The 20,328-nt window shown below is 40.4% G+C and overlaps 1 protein-coding gene across 17 annotated transcripts in view; it reads right to left on the bottom strand.

Moving 5' to 3' along the window:
* The window catches only part of FGGY (FGGY carbohydrate kinase domain containing), a 325,638-nt gene that overhangs the window by 52,579 nt on the left and 252,731 nt on the right, over positions 1-20,328 (bottom strand). For all 17 annotated transcript variants that reach the window (XR_008748940.1, XM_055814962.1, XM_055814957.1 and 14 more), the window contains one exon: positions 18,544-18,647. Coding sequence is in view for 16 of the 17 variants with exons in the window: in XM_055814962.1 (XP_055670937.1) it covers positions 18,544-18,647 (104 nt within the window). In the remaining variant the exon portion in view is untranslated. The remainder of the gene's footprint in view (positions 1-18,543; positions 18,648-20,328) is intronic.

The raw sequence follows: 20,328 nt of genomic DNA, 5'->3' as shown, positions 1-20,328 counted from the left end.
AAAATCACCTCACTTACCAGCTTCTATAGCCAGAAATTCAAAATAACAGCTGCTTTTGTTAGGCTAAGGCAGGTATGAAAAAAGATCTAAGATATTAGTGGAGAGTAGGAAAAGAAACAAGGAAAAGCACCGTATCAGTCACCAGCTAATAAATGCTCTTTACAATTCTGGACTTTGATCATTGACAAGTCAAATACTTTCATTAACTTGTCTGCTGACTTAACCTTCGGAGTTTCTGACTGTGGACTGAGAATACTGACATTCATTCAATGCAGGGGTTTTACATTGATGCATAAAATCCTGTATTAAGAAAACTGTATCATTTTGCTTCTGCTGACAGATGGGCCTTATATTGCTATTCTACCACAACTCTCTGACAAAGAATGAAAGAGATTAATAAAAAAAGAAGAGAATTCAAAGGGAAACCCAAGAATGTTTCATTTCTAGGCTTCTGGTTCAAACATAGGTCATAGTAATAGCTACTGAACGTGTGATTTAATAACAGCACTTTCTGGTGGCACATACATATTTACTGGGCAGAGTTAGGGCATGCAATTGTATTTTCAGTGATTTTTTTTTTTTTTTTTTTTTTTAATGCTCTAAAATTGCCACCCTGGCATTATTTCTTAAGCACTAAATGGGTCGAAAACTAAGCTTCTCCATAACTCTGGAGGCAATTCTCTAGGTTAAACTTACGGTAAGTACAGTAGATTTCTTAAAATACATTTGGTTTTAGCAGTAATAACACATTAAACACCAAACAGCATTCAAGCTTTAGCCTGATGTAGAATATAGGTAAGAAAATGAGGTCTTGGAACACAAGAAATCTACTTCAGAACATAAAGGAAATTAAAAATTATTAATATTCCAACTCCTACAGGTCATATACCACCAGTAATTTATTTGATTATATTTTAAGCTTACATCCCCTGGCCATCATTGGTTTGTTATGTAGCTGCATAGCTTGTGGTGGCAAGTCACATAGCTCTCTTACATGTGACAGGTTGGCATCCCTTGGCCCATCCACAGTGACAGAGTTGCTCTGCAATGACGACTAGGCCACAGAAGTTTTTGCACAGAGCTAACTTTATTCCCCTGGAAGCATGGAAGTTATGTGAATGACAACAACATAGATTCAGAACGTGGACTTTGGGATTCTGCCTGAACAATCCGTCCACGGATGATTTTGGTAATCTGTTTACATACAGTTGAAGAATTCTGGTTTATGTGATGAACTTACTTCCATAAATGCCTTGCAGAATATGCACTCCATCATTTGTTGCCAAAGCCGTGTCACAGGTTTACCAAACCCAGAGACCTGGGAAGTTACTAAACCTTAGAGACTCCCATTTAGTTATGAGAATAGCAACAGAATGAATCAAAGCAAGACAAAATTGTCCAACTATGTCTATCGAGGTTGCACAAAAAATAAAAAAAAAAATAAAAAATTCAAAGACATCAGGCAATATTTTTGCAGTATAAAATACTGCAAGATAAGATTTCTGACTGTGGAGCCAGGCAGGATTGAAAGAGACAGACAGAAAGGCAGCTATCATCCAAACAAACAAAAAAAAATTACACAAGAGAATCGAAGGGTGTCTGTAGTAGGAAAGTTGAAATAGAAACATGTATTCAGTATTATTTTTTTGCCCAAGCTGGTTTCTTTTCTGTAGGCTATAGTAAAGACATGTTTTTATGTCATTTGTGTCCCCTCAGTGCCTTTAGTCTCATGGGAGGTAAGTGTAAAGGTGACTGCTTGCAGGACTGGAGCTCTGGCAGAGGTGTATGTGCCTACTCAGCTCTCAGGGCTGGAGGCAATTGCCCTGAGGGGTCTCAGAGGAGAGTTTACACCCGGAAAACGTAATTAAGAGGTTGAGAGAGAAGACAATGATACTTATTAGACACCACGATAATATTAAGAACACAGGTCCAGAACATTTCAGTCCGGCAGCTTAGCAAGGGTGCAAGTGCAGCAGACCCACACAGGAGCTGTATGACAACATTAACAGAAAGAGCTTTTTGATTTTGCTGCTTATTCTGCACTTGGTAATTATGGCAAACTTGTATGACAAAAACCAAACCAATCAGAACCACACCACCACCGTTAATTAAAATGTATCAGAATTAGAAACATACAGAGAGTACACACCAAAATGCAGACTGGGCTCTGAAATTTCTGATGATGATTTAGAGCTCGTATTCCAGTTCAATCTCTGCTTCAGTTATTTTTTGGACAAAACACCCAGTATAACTTACAACTAGGAGACACAGATGAATTCTTAGGGACTACTGTAACCTCTTAATCCAATTAGTAACCCTTAGGAGAGGAGCAGCAAAATGTGAATGACATGCATGCAGAACTAATTTTCTAAATTCTCCATAAAACATTAACTCGTCTACAAACTACAGGCCAAACAAGGTATGTGATTAATGCCCAGCAAAGAAATCACACTCCCATGGCAACTTGATTGCCTCATCTCCAAAAATATTTCAGGTGACTTATGCAATGGGACTATTTACTGCACAACCTGGCTTTATATCAAACAAGAATTAATTAGAGGAAAACTTCACTGAGATTATTAAACATTTCCACTGTAAGATTTTTATTCAAGGCTAAATAAGGAAAGGTATTTGAAAATTCTTTAAATCTTATGATTTTTAATGAAAGAATATGTTGAATCACAATAACATTAGTTATTCAACTTGTATTTAATTTATATTTACGGGTATAAAGAGAAAGTAGCCTGGATCAGTGCTTCGAGCCTTGGGAGCCAAAGCCTGAACTTGTACAAACCAGCATATTAACCATCAGCTTCCATGGAGATATGTTGACTTTTACTGCCTGAAGATCTAGGCTAACACTTGGATTTAGACACTTAAATAATTACTCTGACTTTCAAAAAAGCCGAAGACCCACATTTCCCATTGATTCCTGGCTCAAGAACTCAGGACGTGGAGCCAGCTGTTTAGCTCCCCAACACGGACTTGGGCACCTACCCTCAGGAAGAATGTTGGCCCTAGGTTTTTTGTGTCTATAAAACTAAGAATGCTAACAAATGTCCATACAGGTGAGAGACATCTTCAAAGAAGGGACAGCAGATACTTAGATACAGAAGAAGAAGAAGAAAAGAAGAAGAAGAAGGAGGAAATCCACCTGCTTCTTCATGTTCATGTTCTTCATTTCCTAACAGTATGGAACAAGAGAGCTCTTGAAGACAGCTTCTGCAGTCAGTGCTTTGTCTCCGAGAACAGCACACTAGCTCCTTAGGCACGCTTCAAAAACTGAGAACTGGGTGTAACTTTACTAGACATGCTCTTCACTAAGGGGGATGACCACATACTCAAACATTTACTGCTTTAAACTAAGCCACCAGCAGAAACTGTAAGGCAGTATTTGGTGGTTTCCTCCATCACCCAGAGGATCCTCGTTCTTAAAACAGTTGAACACATCAATTAAAATGTTGCTTAAAACTGACGACAACAACAACAAAAAAAAAATCAAATTTTGAAAAAAATAAAACACACCCCTGTTTTACTCAGCTGTATTTTACTTTACCTTTTAAAATGCAATCTATCAGGCCCTTGCCAAGAGCAGGGAATGCAGGAGGTCACAAGCTGCACTCGTATAAGTAACTTTTCTGGAGGTCTGCCACCAGAAGCCAGTTTGAAGTTCCATTTCTGAGAAAAGCCTCTGACAATGGATGCTGTGGGGCTTACCTAACTCACCTCACTCCTTAACAGAGCAACAGACCCCTCTACACGGTGGCCCGTTGTTAGATAGCAGCCAGGTCCAGCCTCTTCATCTGAGCTGACTGTGGGTATTTAATGTTTTTTTTCCAATATGCTGCATCAGTTTTGAGCCAATTGTATGTACAGTATTAGTATGTCTTAGGGTACAGCCACATGAATAAATTATTATGGGCAAAACTAGGAGGTCAGTTGCCTGGCAAAACCACCTCTACTCATCATCTTTTTGTGGTGTATCGTGTGACAGATCCCAGGGACCTCGCACATTCCACAGGAAACCAGGGCCAGGAGTCCTACTGCAGAGTTGCTGACATTGTGCAAATACACATTACAGATTACTCAGTTAATTTCTCAGTCTGCCTCTACTCTTATTACTTGACCATACAAAAGGATTCTAAAATTCTTTTTTTTTTTTTAATACTAATCTTATGAAAGAAGCTTGCAATGATATCAGCCTTCAAACATTAGCCAGCAAAGCTGGACGACTGAGATTTGTTTTAAATAGAATAGTATTTTTCACATTATAAAATCCTGCCATTTTCCTGAGGGGAAAATACAGTGCAAGAATGGTAGCCATCTCTCCTACTGTAAACTTTTGACTTCCTCTCTTTGCACTCAAAACTACAAAATCAAAAGCAGAATATAAAACCAGAAAACAAGAAAATTATATTGGAAGCAAAAAGCTCTTCAATTGGTTTGCCTTACTATTATCTATTTTAAAATGGTGAAAATGTTAATAACATATCATTTCTTTGCCAAAAAAAAAAAAATCAATCTCCTTTTCAGCCAGGAAAAGATGGCAGTAAAATGAGAGAGACAGACAGAGAGAGAGATATGAAAATTTCAAGCATGATTAAATCAAATCGAGTGACTACGTATCTTATTTTCACTATTATTGCCTACCTCATCAGGGCGAGGAAACTCAACTGCACAAAATTCGAGTCTCACTGCATTTAGGGCTGCCATAAACCTTCCCACCTAACCTGCTCATAAGGACAGAATAAAACCAGGGTGGGTGCTCCAGTCCATAAACGGTACTGAAATCCCAACAACCTATGATACTTAGCCACCAAACTCTCACAAGGCTCCCAGTAATGTCTTTGTAGCTCCCTCCCATCCAAACAAATCTCCTAGCTGTACATGCGGAGCCTGTACCTCCATGTACTTTTTGATAAAAGCATAAGAGACAGCCTACAACCTATATTCTCATTCTTTCTCTCTATGCCATAATAAAGGAGCTGGGAGGAGGATTAGAGATACCACAAACACATGACCCATGACCCACCGTTCAAAAGCAGATGATGCACCATGGAAAAAAGGTGCAATGAAGTGCTAGGAGATGCGATGCGTCTCTCAGCCACCTCATCCTACCTTTCACCCAGGAGCACTCCAGCCACAGAAGATGGAGAGGGCCGCGTCTGAACAATGTGTTCCTCAAGTCATGTTTCAATTGTTTGCTGAAATTTGTCTGCTGTTTACAAAAGATTGGACCTGTAATCGGACATGAATGTTTGGAAAGTGGTCACTTAAAAGCACAAGCTAGAAAAGGAGCATGTCTTAACAGTACCCGTATCAGGACCATTAAGTAATCACCCTACCACGCTACCTGTAGGCACTTTGTGAGACAAACAATTAGAGGGGGGAAGTATAAAAATCAGTGTTCTGGAAAAGACACAAACTTCTCAACCTTCCATGAGATCCACTGAGAGTGGCAAACTTCTGCCAGCAGTCTTCTGACCACTGAGAGATGACTTTACTGACCCACTGTCAGCAGCAGACTGTCACGTTTGCCTTCATGTGGGTAATCCACCCATGAAAGCTAAAAAACTCCAAGCCATCTATACAAATTAGGGTCACTAACCTCACGTGTGATGGAGGAGAATGGCAGCTTGCGGTTAGATAGCTCTACTATATTGGAAGTTGGATCCTGAGACTCCTGTTATAGAGGCAAGTCCTGAACACTGTTCAGGTAAAACTGAAACCAATGAACAGAAAATCTGAGCAGTAAGATCTATCCTTCCAACTGAGCAAGAGACGTAAAGACCAAGATGGTAGAAAAATAATCCTGAGACCAATGGGCTGGGGAGGCTGCTTGAGATCCAGCAGATGGTCTTCTAAAAAGGCATCATAAACTAAAAGGTGTTAGAGGGGTAGATGCACTTGTTTTATTTGTAGAATGATGCTGTTTTCTTTGTAGAAAGTTTCTGAAGAACTGTCAGATGGTTGAGACACTGGACTCAAGAACTGAGAACGGTCTCCAGAGTGGGGCTGGAGCAAGTGGATCAGACAGCTTCTGTATCAGTACAAGGAGCATCTAGAGAGCAGTTTCAGATTAACAGTTAGGTCATTCAGAGTTATATATGAGACAGGTCTTCAGGAGATCACAACGGGAGCAGGAAGAAGTCTAAGCATAACATCTGCCTCTAGAACTATCCCTGGGTTTGCTCTCCCCAGACACAGAAAAACAATACTGGTGTCCTCAACAGAAAATCTGCACCTCTGCAAGATTTTATTTCTTGGGTGTGAGGTTAACCTCTTCTGTTTATTCCAGGAAGCAAAAGTGGAACTAAGCCTGGGACAACCTGAGAGTTTCACCTCTGGAAGTAAAACAAGAATGAATTAATGGGTAATCATTCCAGACTCATTCAATGTCCACTGTTTCCCTCTGCCTAAATCAGAGATGCAAGAACTTTAAATGCCTTATCAGGGACCCTGACCAAATGCCCAGCTTTGAAACAAAACCTTTAAACTAGATGAATTTTGACTGCTCCAAGCTTGAAAGTTCACATACATTACTTCTGCCTTTTACCAGTATCCATTAGCACAAAGCATATTTTATGTTTCAGCTTGAGAAAGTATACAACAGGCATGAAGTAACAGATCATCCTTTTCTTTGTATTCCCAAAGGTCAAGGTTTCTTACATAAATTAGTAAAAAAATACCTTTAATCTGTTAAATTGATTTCAAGATCTAAAACAAAAAAAACACCACCAAAGCACCCACATTTCATGATGGATTCAGAAGCTTTTTGCTAAGCACTTGGGCACTAGCAGTTCTGCATTGATTTATTTTCTTGTTTTATTTAGTGAAATGTCTGGACACAGATATACAGATTAACCTTTTTTTTTTTTTCTTTTTTTTCTTTTTTTTCTCATATTTACTGTGTCGCCTTCCTTGAAATGGAAACTACAAGTATTTTGATAAATGGATTGAAAGGTTGTCTGGTTACAACACAGCTTCTACTTGTGTCCTCTGCTGAAATGCTATTACGTACCCTTCCAAAGCAATGCTGCTCCATGACTCACAGCAGTTACTTCTGTGCCTCTCATAACAATAGCTCACTGGGGATACAGGGCCTCAGATGAGCTTGAACAATTTATACCACCCATTTATTTTTACTTCTCTTCCAATGATAGATACTCACTGTCACAAAATGCCAGTTTATGGGAAGATTATAAATTTTCCAGCACAGATAGCTAACTGCAGGCCACTTTAAACACGCACTTTATAACACTACAGTTTGCTGCTGTGCTAAATTAAATTCCTGAAAAATCATCACAATATGAACTAACTCTTCTCAATGTTTAAAAACAATGAAAATCAAAAAGTCAAATCAAAGCTCTATACGGCCCACTAACCTGTGTTAACAGTGGCCAGTAACAGATGGGAAGGGCGTAGGAACAGGGTAAACACACAATAATTCTTCCCCAAAATATCCTGCCAGCTTCCAGTGAGTTGAGGTTCCAGCAAATTTCTGTTCTTACTTCCAACCAACAGAAGGGGTCAAGTCTTCAAAAGTGAGTGCCTGACTGCAAACAAAACGCATTTTTCATGAACAACCTCTCACTAAAAAGCTCCGTTTGTGCATTGGAAAAGAAATTTACTGTAATGCTTACTAGTAGATTAGTGTAAGTCTTTTACGAGATCACTGGAGGTTTTTAAGTGTCTAATAATCATTCCTTTAGCTCACAGCCCTTCAACTTCAGTTCTGGTTCCTAAACAAACATGCCTCAGACGCCACTTGCAGTGTTCTTATTTTAGGAGACTAGTGAGACCTCATCCCAACCGTAAAGGTTAGGAACTGTGCGTATGGAACATCCGTGTCACAAATAATGGTGGATGCTGCACCTCAGTGACCAGGTACAAAACCAGCTCCACCCTCCAAATGATACTTAAGAAAAGCCCACCAAGCCTCCCAGCCAAACTCCATGTAGTCCAAGACAGGCCCAGCCCTTGTCACTGGGGCTAAGACGTCAGTGTGACACGGTGGGCCAGTACAGGAACTGAGGGCCTCCCTAAGGGGTTTCTAGCACTGACCTTCTCCCAACGAGCTGATGGCAAAATTGTGAATTGTAGGAAAATATGAGCTATCCTATCTCATACCCCTTCCTGGAGACTGTATTGTAAGATCCTTGTCTTCTCTCAAAAAGTATTTTCATAGTTCCCTCTGACATGCATGCTAAGTAGATCAAGTCCTGATAACCCCAGTCCAGTCAACTCATCATCCTTCAGATGCTGCCAGTCCTGAAGGACCTGGAGCATAGTAGCTGATGTGATAGAAATTCAAGTCAAGGGTGGGAAAGAAATCTCAGATGTGGCATTTAAACAGGAAACTCAAGGGGGTTTTGCATGTAGGTATTATTCCTAACCTCACTATTTATGGGGCAGAATTATTCTTCAAAACAACCTGCATTCTTACTGCAATTAATGGGAAGTATCAAGGAAAACTGAAATCTTTTCAAATGAGGTCTGGTGTATTTATTGACTCTGGATGCCCTTCCCACATGCCTTAAGGCCCTTCTTATTTATTTGTTGCATGATAGAGTTCATTTTTGAGATTCATTTTCCTTTTTCACCATTACGTCAGTATTCCTTCTATATTAGTGAAGGCCACTACCAACAACAGTATCATACTTAAAGGTAAAGTCTTCTGCAATACCGCTGAGTTACTGGAAGCAGATTTACATTACATGGGATATGCTATCACACACTATTTTAAACATATTTTTAAACGTTTGAATAACTAAATGGGTAAATCCTGAGAACCTTACTTGGTGTTTATTCAGCCCTTACTTACTGAGACAAACTCCCAAGGACAAAGTAAACACTGAGAGAGGACCTCAGGCCTTCACCCACAGTTACAAACAATGAACTCAGCATAAACTGTGATTCCCGGCTGACACTGGGAGAAAAGCAGCAGCTAATGCTTCTCCTCGTTTTGCTTCCAGAATGATTATATGAGAAGAGATTTACTTTCTCTCTAATAAAACTTGCCCATTCTAAGATCTTCCCCCACCCACAGCTGCAGCAGCAACAGGAAACTTAGAAAAACTACTGATTCATGAGAGGCTGAATAAAATTGGAAATGGAGGAAAAAAGCCTTAGTCAGAAGCCTACTGCCCAAATACTGATGAATTTTGCCTGACTGGGGGTTGCTGGTAGAAAAAATAAAAAGGTAATTAGAAATACCATTGCATATATACCACCTTGGACCATGGAGCCCTTTTAACACCCAGCACTCACATATCACACTGTTCATTAGAAAGACCTCTGTCTGCACAACTTCAGTTTCATGCTCATATTACAAGTGGGTAAACTAAGGAAAGGCAACAATCTGACAGAATCATACGGCAAACCAGAAACAGTAAACAAAACCTAGGATTTTGACCCCAAATTCCACACTACTCATTGCAAATACGGTTAACTCCAAAATTTTAAAAGCAACAGAAAAGTATTACATTGTTTTTCATGCAATAATTGTATTCTTTTGAAAATTCTATTTAATTTTTCAGGGCCCAGAGACAACACAACTGACGACCAAGGACATCCCTTATCATACCTCATTTCACTTGTATTTTGATTATTCTTTTACAGTTCAGTTCTTGTAAGACAAGGAGCACAAAAAGGAGTCCTTTTTGTTCACCATGAGATCTAGACACACAGAATAAACAGGGTGTTTAATAAATTCATGCCTACTCACAAGAATAAGATAAACAAGGGAGCTGGAAAGGCTGTTCATTATAAATAAATATGCTTGTGATCTGAGAGAAATCCCCCATCCAGCTCTTTTCAGAACAGAACACTCCAGGAAGACACTTGGATTAGCTCAAGACTGTGGGCTTCAGGCTAATACTTCTTCTGAGTCTAGAGAGGAGCAATCAGAATTGGTTAGTTTGCAGCGTTGATGAGAGTGTTGTACCTGTCAAATCTGATATCGTAAGTTTGAATAATCTAGAAGAGGAAAGACAAAGATCTTCTCGTGTAATGCAAGAGCTGCTGCTGCTGCTGGACTTGTGTGAACAAAAATGAGAATGATGATACTTAAAGAATTGATCAAAATTAAGTTGCTTTATCCTGTCCCCTGCAATGGAGTGATGCTATGCTATCCAAACGTCACTGAACAAAGACAATTTTATAATTTTCCTAGCTACAGCATCCAGAATACAACCTCCTGCCTACAACAGAAGAAACAAAATTGCCCAAACTCTATTAAAATATACAATTGTTAGGGTTAGGAAATCAAGGTGCAAGGTGCAAGCCTCTAGAGCTGGACCTACTAACGGGTAACCCTCAGTGCCACATCGCTCAACGTAGAGAGGCCCAAATTAGGCAGCCCAGTATTTCCAGCAGCCAGACCAGGTAAATCTTAACTAGTGTCAACCTAAGTACATAAGAAGCTCATTCTCTCTTGCTCACTCTTCTAAGGCAAAAGGTTGGAAAAGGAGTGAGGAACAGGAAAGGAGCCTGATTAGCAGTCAGACCTGGAAGAAGCCCAACATAAGCCTATATATCCATTGTGATTGCGTCAAAAAGAATGGAAAATCCAAGGAAGGAAGAAAACAGATCTCTGGTTTACACACTGTTTATCATGTAGTGCAATATACTATTGTCTATAGCATGTCAATGCTGTCATTTCAGAACACAGAACTTTGCAACGTACAAGGCAAAATTTTCAACTCCAATGTCATATGCTCCCAAGGCACTGAATAGGTGCAGCTTGTAAAAGCGAAGACATAACAATTAAAAACCTATTAAACTATGAAGTGCCTCGGTCTCCCACCTAATAAAACTGGGATAACAGTTCCTGCTCTCCTACCCCATTCATTCACTGTTGCAAAGAACCCCAAGACCACCAAAGAGAAGACACTGCAGAAAGGCTTAGTATTGTAAGTCTGACACCCTAATACGTAGCTGTGTGTCACACAGAGCAGCTGCAGTTAACCACAGTATGGAAAGCACTGCGCCTGTTGGAATTTTCAAAGCAAGTGTTTTCACTGATGTCAGTGAGACGTCTCTAGAACATGAGCCTTCGTATAGTCTCCAAGCAGAATATTTTTAAAGCATTCACCCCGTCCACATCTGTTCTTTGAGTCTTTGAACTCAAATGATCTGCTCACAAAAGGGAAGGAGAGTTGAATGTACCATTTTCTGGAAATGTTACCAAGCATTATCTAGGTTATATACAAGAGAGATTGTATTGCTTTCAGCTACATTCCCCTGCACAGGCTGATTACCGGCACCGCAATAGGGTGCAAAACTTGGATGTCTCTGACAGGCACACACTAAATAGGCATGTCCCATTCTCCCAGTCACCGAGGCATACCTGAGCTTTGAATTATGTCAGGCCAGGAACAAAGGAATCTTACTCATAACAAAAACTTTTAATAACTCATTTACTGAGAAAGCCTCCCTTTCATCTCTGCCAAGCTTTAGGAAAGGCTGGGAGGCAAGCAGAAATAAACATTATACAGACTCACCACTGCTGGCTCTAAAGTAAACTCTCCAACTTCCTATTTACATTTCAAGATCTTAAGCTTTGTGGTTTACTAGTTCTGCAAGTAAGTGCTTTGGGTTTTGGAGGCTGCCTGCACATGATCTTCCACCACTACTGAAGTCTTCCTAGCTTTTATTAATATAATAAGGAGGTCAGAAAAGCAACAATCTTTTATATACCCTGCTAGCAGAAATATTTTACTTCTCGCCTTTTAAAAACAAAACAAAGCAAGCAAAGCATACAATGGCAAATTAATGCCAGCAAAGGGGATATTACAGTTTTGTTTGTTTCTTTTTCAAACCAAGGATGCTAGAACATGGAATGAGACAGTCTCATTAAAAGAAAAGGGTGTGGAGGACTTCTTTGAGGGACAAGTAGAAGAAGGTGGCAGTTCATGGATATATAACCCTTCTAAGGCCATAGGCTGAAAAGGCACCTAAATAGGCTCTGTGACCTTTTCCTCAGAACACTAAATCTGCGTACACTAAGGACGGGCAACCTGTAACAACAGTTGTGAAGTAAATGTGGTTTTCATTTCATGCAGCCCTCCCCAAATGTAAAAGGTCTTCATTAGCTGGGAAGTCAGCACTGTGACTGCTGCCAAATGCAATATATAAGCCAGTAGATCTGAACTGAATGAGGACAGAGCAAGGGAGCGGTTCCTGCGATACTAATTTATTTCTCCCATTTGAAAGACACTAGCTCTGTGAGTCATGTGCAGAACAGGCCTTACAGAAGAGAAGAATATGAAAAAAGCACGAGGGCAGGCACTTATCAATTTCATAAAACTCGCACAGATCATTTCAAAAACTTCCCTAGGCTGCCCTAGCTTCAATAGGTTTGCTTTTGTTTTTATTTTTTTTTCCTACTGCATTCCTCCTGCTTCTCCCCACTCGCCTGACCCACCAAAACTCAGCCCCTTTCCCCTGGTCAGGAGAAGGACAAATTGCTGCCTTTGCTAAACCCTGGGTCACAGCCAGCTGGCACTCAGGCGTGTTGCCCTGGGTTTCTGGCCCTGTCCCCTCGGAGACTGCACGCTTCACGTCAGGGATGCATGTGCAGCAGTGACTGAAGAGTGCGAGGCTGAAGTGCTGCACGCAGTCCTCCAACTCACTCTCCAAAAACACATTGCTTAGTGCCATCCCACTAGATTAAATATAGCTGGCAAAGCAAGTACCAGCCTATTTAGTCCCTGCAAGTTTCCCCCTCATCACAGATGCTTTCAAGCAGCTGAGGAGTCCCTGTGTAGTAATTACTCAAAAGTCTGCTGCTTTAACAATGCGGCATGTTCTGAAGAGGAGATTCTCCTATTGGAGCCAAAATACACTGAATCCACTTGCTGGTCTGGCTCCCACCGAGATTACAGAGATCAGGCTATGAGAACACTTTGAGCCAGCATGTCTCTGCAGCCTCCACTCCAGGATGTACTGCAAAGGACACGTACTGTGCATGCTTTGGGGGTGGAAACGTGCTTTACACTCTATTTGTGTGAACAAAGCTGGCAGCTTGGGCGGATATTGTGGAGCAAAGAAGCTCTATTGTGTTTGCCAGTCATCACGAGAATCAAATGAACAAATTTAGAATAAACAAATTGGGCTGAAGTTCCTGTAGCAGAAAACAGGCAAAGACTAGTCAGGCTTGGTAAAAGAGAGTACGGGATACTCTTCCTGAAATAATCTGTAGCAAATACTGGGACAGCAAAACGATCTGCCCATTTTACTGTTCGTGCAGTTGCACAGGCTCTGTCTTTTAGATCATCTAGTAAATGTGAAAAGACAGAAGATAAACTACTTGTGCCCCTCCAATTAAAAAAAATTACTAAATTACAAGCTTCAAACCACATACACATTATCACTTGGGGAAAAAAGAATTGCACACCAAGCTAGGTGAGTCAGTTCCCAGTGACATGAGTCACAGAAGTAACAAAAACAGATAAAAAAGAAGAGACTCTATCTAAACGTGGAAAGGTTCCCTGACCATCCCAAAAAAGAAGTTTTGAGCACAGAGAGCTGATAAAGAAGGGACGACTGAAAAAGCACAGAGAGCACATCGCCAAACAGAGACAGGGAAAAAGTATCAGAGCCTCTGGATAGGAAGGAACACATACCTTGTATATTTGGGACTCAAAATGCCAGCAAATTCAGACCCCCCTGCCTCAGTAAGCTGAAATCAGGCCAGACAATGTTCCCATTAGAAGCAGCTCTGGCTACTTCCTTCAGCTGTGAATCCAAAAAGGTGTTAGAGCAAGAATGACAAGTATTTTCATAATGGAACAACTGTGCTGGGACAAGTGCAAAGCAGAACACTGATCTCTGTGAGCCTAATTCACCACAATATAGGCAGAAATGAGAATTTCTATGTGTTTTACAGACAAAGCTAATTTATGTGGATCTCTCCTACTTTGTTCAATGTGTATAAATAGCACATACCCTGTACGCACACAAGACTAGCCAGGACCCCATACTGCAGACAACAAAAGAGAAGATGGGGTGTTGCAAAAGAAGATCCCTGCTCTCCCTCACAATGGGCTTCATTATTTCTGAATCTTGCAGCTCTGCACGCATGTGTTCCTTGTCCTCCATAAAAGGCCCAGTCTTGGCGATGAGGCAGTGCCCTCCTAGTGACTCCATAACCCTCAGCACTCTCAGTATTCCCACTCCAGAACTACCATTTATTTTTGCTTACCTTTTTAAATTACTTTAAAGTCTTTTCACAACCTCTAACTACCAAAAACCAGTCTCAGACCGGTCACAGTCAGTTAGGTGTCACATAAGTTTACCCAAACCTTACAGTCTAACGAAACATTTTACTTTAAGGAAAAAAACCTTCTCATTGTTTTGTGAATTTAGTGCCCGCAAGAAGAGTGCTATGCTGGTATCAGGTAGGGAAAACTGCAAGATTTATAGGCTAGAACCACAGAATGGTTTAGGTTGGAAGGGACCTTTAAAGGCATCTAGTCCAACCCCCTGCAGTGAGCAGGGACATGTTCAACTAGATCAGGTTGCTCAGAGCCCCGTCCAGCCTGGCCTTGAATGTTCCAGGGCTGGGGCATCCACCACCTCTCAGCAACGTGTGCCAGTGTTTCACCACCCTCATTGTAAAAAATGTCTTCCTTATATCTAGTCTAAATCTACACATTTTAGTTTAAAACCAGGAAGAAGCAGCAGTACTGGTAGATTACTTGCTGCAAGGAATAGGAAATTTCTGTGCCCAAGTCCCCTGTCACGTTGCTTGTTCATATAACTTTTTTCCTGTTTCTTAACTGGCACCCGAGAGTTAACTAAATCCTTGGTGGTTTTAAATATCTGCAAAAGGGCAATCATGCTTGTGTTCAAGACTGGGACAACATAATACAAGGTAATCCGTACCTGAAATCCCCCTGATCACATAAAGCTTTCAGAAGAAAACAAAGCATTTTTTAAACCTTTAAAATATTCCATAAAACCCGTAAGACACTGGCAGGAAGACAGGCCTTTAGGGAAACCAGTGACCTTATTCCCAGAGGTTAGGGCATGTCTGTTAGACCCATGCAAGATACTAGTTAGGACTAAGATGCAAGCGCCTATTTCAGTGCCTCAAACCTGCTGCTATTTTACCGTGAAAAACTACTCACACATTTTGTGTAGTCGCCATGGCTACACAAGGAAAGTCTCCTAAAAGTTTAAAATCTACATGTGGGTGCTAGAGCTTAGAGGCACTGCCTGGAAAGCATGATGACATACAGCAGCCCACTCAGAAAAGTCATCCACTGAGTATCCGTCACTTGAAAGGAAAACCTGTGCTGCAGAGTCAGGTCAAACCTGCAGCCAAAGAATCCCAGCCCTAAGCTAAGGGACAATCCCTCAGAAGTGAAAGGGCAGCTTATTTGCCATTCCAAATGCAAATTCTGTCGATGACTTATGCTAGAGCAAAGGAGGCAGCAAAGAATCATGTAAAATGAATAACTGTCCAAAAATATTCAGAAAACCATCTTTTCTTTTCTTTTCCCTCATGGATAATGGATGAGCCCTGAGGTGGCAGTGACTTTCAACAACTACCAGCGCAGACCTGGACTTGGATCAGTAACCTAATTAAAACATGCCTTTTGCTTCTTTCATGAGCTATTCAAGTATCTCAACAGAAACACAAAATACTTTGTGTGTGTCTGATTACCCCAAACTGTCAGTGGTTAATTCCAGAAGTGTATCCTCACTTAAAAATGGTAGTTCTACCACAAATTAAACTATTATAGCCATGGGTAAAATTAGGTTCCACATTTGTACTTTCTAAAATATCAAAGGCATGATTAGCAAAGTCTTTTGTTCAAGATCTCTAGAGTCCTTGAGGTAATGAAAACTGGGTCATGGAGCAGTTTCTCTTAAAGTTAATGCTGTGTTCAAGCAATACCTGCTTCTGTGACTCATGGAGTATTTGGTCTAGAGAATGGAAATACTGTACCAACACCCCCCCAACGGTAGTACCCCTGCTCTCCCCCAGAGAGGAGGGGGGGGGGGGGGGGGGGGGGGAGGCACAGCAGATGATTTTGAACAGTTTCCTATTACGATCCCTTGAAAGAAATCCAACTGTACTTTCACCCTGCTTTCTGTTTTCTGAATTTCTCCTGACAGTTGGCTCTTTCGTTTGCCAGAACCACAACAAAGGACGGCCTTGAGTTTCCACACAGGCCATTTTCTCCCTCTCTCGTCTCTGATCATCTCACAAAGGTATTATTGTTGCTGGCTCACTGGGGCTCAGTGCACCTGAGGCAGATCAAAGGCACTTTTTAATGCCCGCCTGACCACACAGGTCTCTCTCCCACTGCATTAAATTAAACTTGATGATTAATCTCTGTAGCCCTGAGGGTCCCTTGGTGCACACGGAGAGAGAAAATATATATTTCTATCAAAACACAAGTATAATATACTTTCATTTTATAGCCCTAATTAAAAAAAGGAACAGCTAATTTCAGCCAAATGCAGCTGCATATAGGTCTCATTAAAACACAAATACAACTGCTCTGTGTGCTCTGCATTCATTTCATGCAGTATATGCAGGTAATAGATAAAAGAAGAGTAAACCAAAGTCCTTTCACAGATTAAATCCAGAGCAGTTTAGAATTTGCTTATTGTCTGTTGGCTAGAATTGTTATACCTCTGAGCAGATGAGTGAAGGAAGGCAGTTAAGGAAACAATTATAAAATGCTGAGTAGTTACATTTAAATAAGAACCTACTTAAAACTAGCCAAAAACTGCACAAGCATCTATTCCTGAGTCTGAACTCAAGTGATTCAGAGCTTTAAAAGGTTCTACCTCGTCTACGGGGTGCAGTCTGCGTATGACTTTGGGGTTGTTTTAATGACCGAACAGAACATTGATTAACATCAACGTGGACTTTATCATGTCACTTTTGTTACATTAGCATATTTAATGGACACACATCTGTCATGGTCATGGAGTATGCACATGAAAAATGCTGTGAAAGTGTTTATACCGATATGCCATCCTCTAGCTGGGAAGGAAAACAACTATAGTTGTGAACTGGGTCTACATGAGAACTTACCAATATGCATAATACTAAAAATTAATAAATAACCAACACATCTCCTCCTCCAGGGCTAGTTATACTAAAGGAATAAGTTAGAGCCAGCTGGCCCATTTCCAGCTGCTCAACATTGCCCTTAGACCTTCTGGGGAAACTGTCTGCAAGCTCCTCGGCTCATTTTGGTCCAGTATTATGTCTATTAACCAACTCATTTTAACGATTTAAACTAACTCAGCTAAACGAAACAGGTTAGGAAGAGTTCACAGAAACCGCTGCTTCTGAAAGGGCAGAAACCTCCATCAAAAAAACTGGAAATAATAAAAGTAGTGGCAGGCTTGAAGGGTGACTTCTTCCCCAAGAGTTGGTATTTGCAGGGTGCCCTACCTGCCTAGTGATAGACAAAGAGATACCAGTGTAATTTTTCAGAGACAGAGTAAGCTAAGAGTGATGGAGTTTGAGGTTTGAAACTCTTGTTTAGGAAGAAATCCAAATATATTCCAATTGGCCTACAGGATTCACGCTTTTGTGAAATGCTCTTCTTCATAATACTGGGATTACTCACATCTTTAAATTCAATCATGTGCTAAAATGCTTTGCTGAACTACAATCCATGTGACAAGATCACTATTTATTCATGCTCAAGATCACCATGTATTCCTGCTGTTACTACGAAGACAACGTAACTTACTGTTAAGCCTGACATTTGATTATCAGCTTCCTTTCTTTTTCTCTGCTGGAGCTCTTTCCATGAACACTTCTAGCATTCTCTCTCTCCAACACCTCTAGCACTCTCATTGCCATTTGCTCATTTTGGAAAAATCCAAGTTGTAATCAGTCTAAATTTAAGACCAAAATGAGTTTTAAATAAAAAATGTGGCAGAAAAGGGTACTTATCTAAATGGAATGCTTTCAGACTCATACATTTTAAAAAGGTATAAATTTCAAAAGCAGACACTAAATTTTAATTGCAATCTCAGAAAAAGCTTTTGTATTAATTCACTGAGAAAAATTAGCAAAGTGAAAATTGCTTATTGGGGCTTTTCTTTCTTTTTAGTCACGATACTTATCATAATTCTATACATCATGGCAACTTTCAGCAGTAGAAGGATTTATATTGATTAAGTGAAGAGGTGGGGGAGAAGGACTGTGACTGAAGACATGCACTCCTTCTCCAAAGACCCTATTCTGCAACACATTAGTGACAGGCTTGTCATGGATAAGTCAAGCTTAGAGTCTTTGGCTCACATTTCAGGCTGCTCTTTAAGCCACTCTAGCATCGTGGGTTTTACTTTCCATGTCATTTTTCAGTATTGATTTCTACTACTATTAAAGTTCTTGCTTAATACCAAATGCATGGTAATATATAATTAATATCCAAAGGTAAAGATAGAGTTACCAGAAAAAAATTCAAGGAAAAGGGTGAAAAGGACAAAGGTCATTTTTCCCTTCAAAAACGTCAGTTAATATATTCTGTACAAATCAGAACTACGCATACAACGTACCCCCATGTGGCATGACGATGTTCCACAGATCATAGCAACTCGGGATGTAATTGGCTGGTTCTCACACGGCAGGTTATGTCCTTTCACATCTGCTCCAATTACTCCTATTAAAATAAAATTAAAAATCTATTTTACAAAAGAGCAAGCCAACCCTCACAAAACAGAGCTCTTCCGCACATTGCTGACTATCACACTGCTGCTACAAACTGAAAAAGTCAACTTAGTCAATAAACAAAGTTACTTTATCAAATCAGATTAAAATGTAGTTTTATACCAGATACATAAGGACACAAGATGATTTCTCCTATGTTCATGTTTATCGCCATAATCAATAAATGTTATTTTGACAATAATCTGACCTTTACTCTCTCAGGTAGTACACTCACATGCAGAATAAAAGACTGCCCTGCTGTGAAAGGCAGTACAGTAGACTGCAGATGTGTTTATTTGTTCACAGTTTATCATGCATACACTGTATGATGTGTTTTGTCAGGGGATGAGCTGGAGAAAAGGGTAACTTGGCAGGAGATCGGAAAGCTGCCAGTTCTGTTGTCTTAACTGTGGCTGCTGTTCTGTCCATGTCAGATGGAACCATGTAAAGGCAGATTACTCCTTCCCTTAGAGGAACTGTGCTCGGCTCTAAGGAGCTTCTGCGTGCAGGACAGGGCAGGATGTAGGACAAACTCAGCAAGCACTCTGCGTGCAGCAGAACCACAGACCCAGGAGATGCCAAGAGCTTGTTTACAGAGTGGGGAAGACCTACAGCCAAGCTTCAGCGCACATCACATCCTGCCTAGTTCACTTAAGGGGAGGCTAACGTGGAAATCCTGCCCTCTCCTAGGCTGCATTCCTGCATCACATTGCCCTGCACCCAGCAAAATGCAGCAGCCCAACAAGTAATAGTCTTTTGTTTGTCTTATTTTTTTTTCTGGATGACTACTTTTCAACTGGCAAGCCGGTCACCAGACCATGCGTTGCATCTGTATATGCAATGTGCAGTCTGATGACAAGTTTGCCAGTCCTGCTAGAAAAAAAGAAAATCTTTCTCCTCACTGTAGAAGGATCATGAAAGCATTTGCTGGACATTGTGAAAGATGCCAAGTGCTATTGCTGGTCAGTATGCTACATTTCATTAACACCTTCTTGTTTAGGTCACCACTGCAAGATTATGTTATCAAATTGGTCTGTTGAGGTTTGTCTCACCACGATTGCCATGGTTTTCATGGTATTATCGTGGTTGGAAGTTAGCTAGATAATCAGAAAATTAAGGTCTAAAATCTTACAGCCTTCAAAAATTTGTCCTTGCTTTATCCTAGCTGGCTCATAACTATGTAGCAGCATAGCTGTCATACACAGACTTTACTTGTAAGGAGCAACTGAAAGCTAAAGGTATGGCTTCTACCTTTTATGTTTCATTTTTCAGTGCTCAAACACAGACATGCATGAGTTCAGATTAAGAATTTTGGATAGGGTAGTCTTAAAGGCAATTTCCTGTGCTAGGCAACGCTGTGTTGAAGTTTCTTAAAGGAGTTAAAAATGTTGCTCACACTTCAGAGGGAACAGGTCTATTAAACTGAATTGGCAGCAATTGTTGCAAATGTATTTTCATAAACAAAACAAAATTGAAGATCCTCATGTTTAGATATTTTTTAATCACTAAGAAAACACATTCTGCAAAACATGCATTCTGGGCCTTTTTGAAATCAGTGGGATTTTTTCAGTGGCTTTACTAGTTTAGAGTTGCTAGAGTCTTCCTATTTGTGATTAATTGAAGTCACACACCAA

The sequence above is a fragment of the Falco peregrinus genome, chromosome 10, assembly GCF_023634155.1.
Source record: "Falco peregrinus isolate bFalPer1 chromosome 10, bFalPer1.pri, whole genome shotgun sequence".
Classification (NCBI taxonomy): domain Eukaryota; kingdom Metazoa; phylum Chordata; class Aves; order Falconiformes; family Falconidae; genus Falco; species Falco peregrinus.
The sequence above is the reverse complement of the archived record's forward strand: the minus strand, read 5'-3'. Positions and strand labels throughout refer to the sequence as shown.